This window comes from Camelina sativa, chromosome 18 (genome assembly GCF_030686135.1).
Source record: "Camelina sativa cultivar CO46 ecotype springtype chromosome 18, ASM3068613v1".
NCBI lineage: Eukaryota > Viridiplantae > Streptophyta > Magnoliopsida > Brassicales > Brassicaceae > Camelina > Camelina sativa.
The window spans coordinates 13,324,673-13,329,068 of NC_141897.1; the positions used below are offsets into that span (position 1 = coordinate 13,324,673).

The following is a 4,396-nucleotide window of genomic DNA, read 5'->3' on the forward strand; positions in this document are numbered from 1 at the left end:
ACCTTGTCCTGGACTCCTTTGAGGTACCTAATCACACGAATTGCAGCCTCCCAATGAGCTTGTCTCGGATCATGCATAACCTGAGACAAAACAAGAATAGCAGTACAGAGCTCCGGTCGGGTAATACGAAGATATACCAACCGACCAACCATTCATCTATACATTGCAGGATCAGCAAATTTTGGTATGTTGTCACCTAGCAATATGTGATTTTGTTCCATTGGCAATGACAGAGGATGATCACCAAGCAATCCTGCCTCAGCTATAATATCAAGTGCATATTTTCTTTGTGAAAGGAAGAACCCATCTAGTCCTCTAGCAACCTCAATCCCTAGGAAATACTTAAGCGGGCCCAAATTCTTCATACTAAAACACTTGCTCAAGTAATCTTTGAATCTTTCAAGCAATGCAGGATCACTTCCACACACGACTAAGTCATTGACATAAACAAGCACACAAATACTTGTTTCTCCCCGGATGGATGTGAAGAGAGAGTAATCGGTGTATGATTGTTTAAAACCATAACTAATCAAAGCCGATGACAACTTTGAAAACCAACAACGGGTGCTTGTTTAAGGCCATACAACGACTTCTTCAACTTGCAGACTTTTGTTGGATGAGACGTTAGAAAACCCGGTGGGAGCTTCACATAGACGTCTTTGTCTAGATCACCGTGTAAAAATGCGTTATGAACGTCCATTTGAGGTGCTCTATTTGCAGTCACCTCAAAAAGAGCACGAACTGTTGTCATCTTAACAACTGGTGCAAAAGTGTCTTTGAAGTCCTCCCCCTCGACTTGATGATTCCCAAGAACTACCAGACTTGCTTTGTAACGCTCTAACGACCCATCAACGTTAAACTTCAGTTTATATATCCATTTGCTACCAAGTGCTTTCTTACCGGCTGACAACATTTCTAAACTCCAAGTGTCATTGTCTTCCAAAGCTTTTATTTCCTTAGCCATAGCTTCTCTCCATTTAGCATCTTTAACAACATCATTATAATAGACAGGCTCAATTCCAGCACTGACTGCTGCTAGGAAAATCTGATGCTGCTATGAAAACTTATGGTCAGAGATATAATCACACAAAGGATACGGAGTGTTACCTTGAACCGAAGAGGAAGCTGGCTGGTCAGGTTGAGGAACGTGAAATGGATGTTTATCAGGAAGTACACGTGCATTATAAGTTTCATAGCCGTGAAGTTTAACAGAAGGAATCTTGTTCTTGCAACCCTTGCCAAGTTGTTCTACAGCTGCAACCGCCTCTGTTTTGACAGTTTCAGCAGTCTCCTCTGTTTTGACACTTCCAGCTTCGACCTCCTTTGTTTCGACATTGGTTGGTGATGACAAGATTAATGGCTCCACATCGAACACTGGATTCTCATCTTCTTCACACTGTTGTTGTACGTCATCATCACGAAAGACATCCTCATTTGGCAATGGAACGAGATCAGCCATGAATTGAGAAGAAGGTGAATGAATCTTCTCAAGCGTAAAATTGTCTTCATAAAACACTACATCCTTTGAAACAAAATACTCATTTGTTTCTAGATCGTAAACCATCCATCCTTTTTCCCAAAAATGGATATCCGAAAAATACACACTTTCTGCTTCGAGTTCCAAACTTATCCTTATCCCTAGCAATTTTGTGGGCATAACACAAGCAGTCGATTACCTTAAGATCACTATATATCAGCGAAGCTCCAAACAATATATCTTAAGGCGACTTGCCATGTAGTATCGTAGTTGGAGTCCGGTTGATAACGTGAGTGCCGGCTAGGACACATTCTCCCCAATACTTAATGGTCAAGTGTGCTTGGAACAAGAACGAACAAGCTACATTGAGTACGCGCCTATGGTTCCTCTCAACACGACCGTTTTGTTGTGGAGTCCCTACACAGGATGTCTGATGGACGATCCCTTGTTCCGCAAAGAACTTTGTCAAGCACATAAACTCTGTTCCATTGTCTTCACTTGTTTTCCAAGCTGCCTTACATTCATATGACAAAATTTTTGTAATACTATCTTAACCTCGCTTTTCTCAAGAAGCAGATATGTCCAAACTGCCCGAGAATGATCATCTACTATTGTTAAAAAATAATTTGCCCCACTGGAGGAAGGAACACGATATGGTCCCCATACGTCAACATGAATGAGAGAAAAACATTTTGAAGCTTTATTAAAACTATCAAAGAATCCAACTCTAGTTTGTTTTGACTTAAAACAAATCTCACAATCACTAAGCTGCTTAGAACTACTTTCAAAACCAACACCAAAAAACAAAGGCAGAAATGACAAAGCTTGAAAAGATGGGTGTCCCAGCCGTCGATGCCACAAAGTCTTGTCTTCAACAACCTGAACCTTGTGTACTCGTGCAGCCGTCACATCCCGATAAACATAAACACCATCACGTTCTCACCTGCGCCAATCAGCGTCCTCTTAAACCGGTCCTGCAATGTGTGTATCAGTGAAAAGAGCAAAACAGCTCGTTTGTTACAACAGCTTTGGAACGGACAACGATGTGAAATTTAAATTTGGGACAAGAAGAACGTTTTCAAGCGAGATCTTCTTTGACAGTGGCAACACACCATACTGTCGAGCAAGTACTTGACTACCATCCGCAAAATTAATTGGACAAGACACCATATCCGTCAAACTAAGAAGCCAACTCGCATCGCCAGTCATATGGTGTGATGCTTCGGTATCGAGTATAACATCACCTGTTTTATTCTTACCTTGCAAACGTTCAGGGATTGGAGAGCTCTTTTGTTGCTCCAGCATATGTTGTAGAGACTCCATCTGATCAGGTGTAAAACTTGGGAGCGGTGACGTTGTTGTGACATTGACTTGAGCAGCGTTAGAGCGGAAATGTGGAGTTCCTCTTCCTCTGTCTGACAACGACCCTCGTCTGCTTCCTCTTCCTCTGCCTCTTTGTGGAGTCCCTTGGTATCTCTCCGACCACCACTTCGGGAACCCAAATATTTGCCAGCACGTTCTTTTCTCATGACCCCTTCTTCCGCAATGTGAACACGTCCGCACACGCTCACGAGCCCCTGTTGTTGCTGCCAGTGGTACAAATAATGATGTAGACTCGGAATGAGTCTCTGATCGTGTAGCAAAACCCACATCATCAGATTTGTGCTCATTCCTTAATGAGTTTAACCTTCGCTCTTCTCGAACGATCTTCTGATAGACTTCATTCACATCGGGTAGAGGATCAGTGCCGATGATGGTTGTGCAAATGTTGCCAAAACGAGACTCATCCAAGCCCATCAAGAACTGGTACACCTGTTCTTCTTCTTTCTCCTTGACATACGGCGCTGTCCCCCCACACGAACAATGGTGTATTGGTTTGTAGTTGTTAATTTCTTCCCACTTGGAAGAAAGCTTTCCATAGTAGTCCAAAACTAAAAGACCTTCTTGTCTGCAAGCGGCAAGCTCCGCTTTCAACTGATACACACAAACAGAATTTCCAACCGCAAATTTCTTCTTTAGATCGACCCACAACTTGTGTGCTTCAGGTGTGAACGTCACCGTAGAGCAGATCTTTGGAGAGATTGAGGAACGAATCCATCCTACTATCATGGAGTTCACTGTTTTCCATTGATCGTAGTCTGCAGATGTGGTTGATGGAGTTGGTAAACTTCTGTCAATGAAACACGTCTTATGCTTTGCACGAAGAGCTTTTTCCAGCTCGGTGGCCCATTCTGAATAGTTTTCACCATTCAATTGTACCCCTGAGATCACAGATCCGGGATTATCTGAGTGATGAAGCTAGTAAGGAGAACTCACTGCTACCTCCTTGATGGGTTTAGTTGCGACTGCAACTTGTTTGTTGTCGTCGGAAGCACTCATCGTTTTTTATTTTATTAGAAACTTGGCTCTCATACCATGTAAGATTAAGAAGAGAATTGGTTGAAACTGACTTGTGTTATTCAATAGATCGAGCTACCCTTATATACAAATGGGTGGATATACATAAATCACACTAAACTTATCTCTATGAGATTTACATCTATATCATTGACGATATATCCTACAAGATTCATATCTATCTGAATAAGAACAGGCCCTAAACCATTATTTTACACTAATTTAAATCATGTCATAATTTATATACATTAGATTTATCAAGCCAAAATCGAGAATTCGTAAGTTTAAGCCAAAAATTGCATTTTGACGTCATGCATGAGAACTATTCACCTGATAAATTATGATAGAAAGAAGTAAATGCATGGTGAGAGAGGTGATAATGAAGATGGGTAAGTTAAAGAATGTGTATGACTTGCAAGTTGCAAGAATTGTTGGACACTGCGATCAATCATCATAATCAATGGTTATTGTCTGGAATTATGATGGTAAATAGAAATTGGTCAGGCTAATAGGATATTGGAA

The 4,396-nt window shown here is 41.4% G+C and overlaps 1 protein-coding gene across 1 annotated transcript; it reads right to left on the minus strand.

Moving 5' to 3' along the window:
- Positions 1-529: 529 nt before the first annotated feature.
- On the minus strand, positions 530-3,856 carry LOC104763305 (uncharacterized). The gene is made up of 5 exons (XM_087497820.1): positions 3,790-3,856; positions 2,609-3,738; positions 1,733-1,991; positions 1,115-1,638; positions 530-1,051 (listed from the first exon to the last, which is right to left on the minus strand). Exons 1-5 carry the CDS (start codon positions 3,854-3,856, stop codon positions 530-532), a joined length of 2,502 nt encoding a protein of 833 aa, XP_087353946.1.
- Between the last annotated feature and the right edge of the window lie 540 nt (positions 3,857-4,396).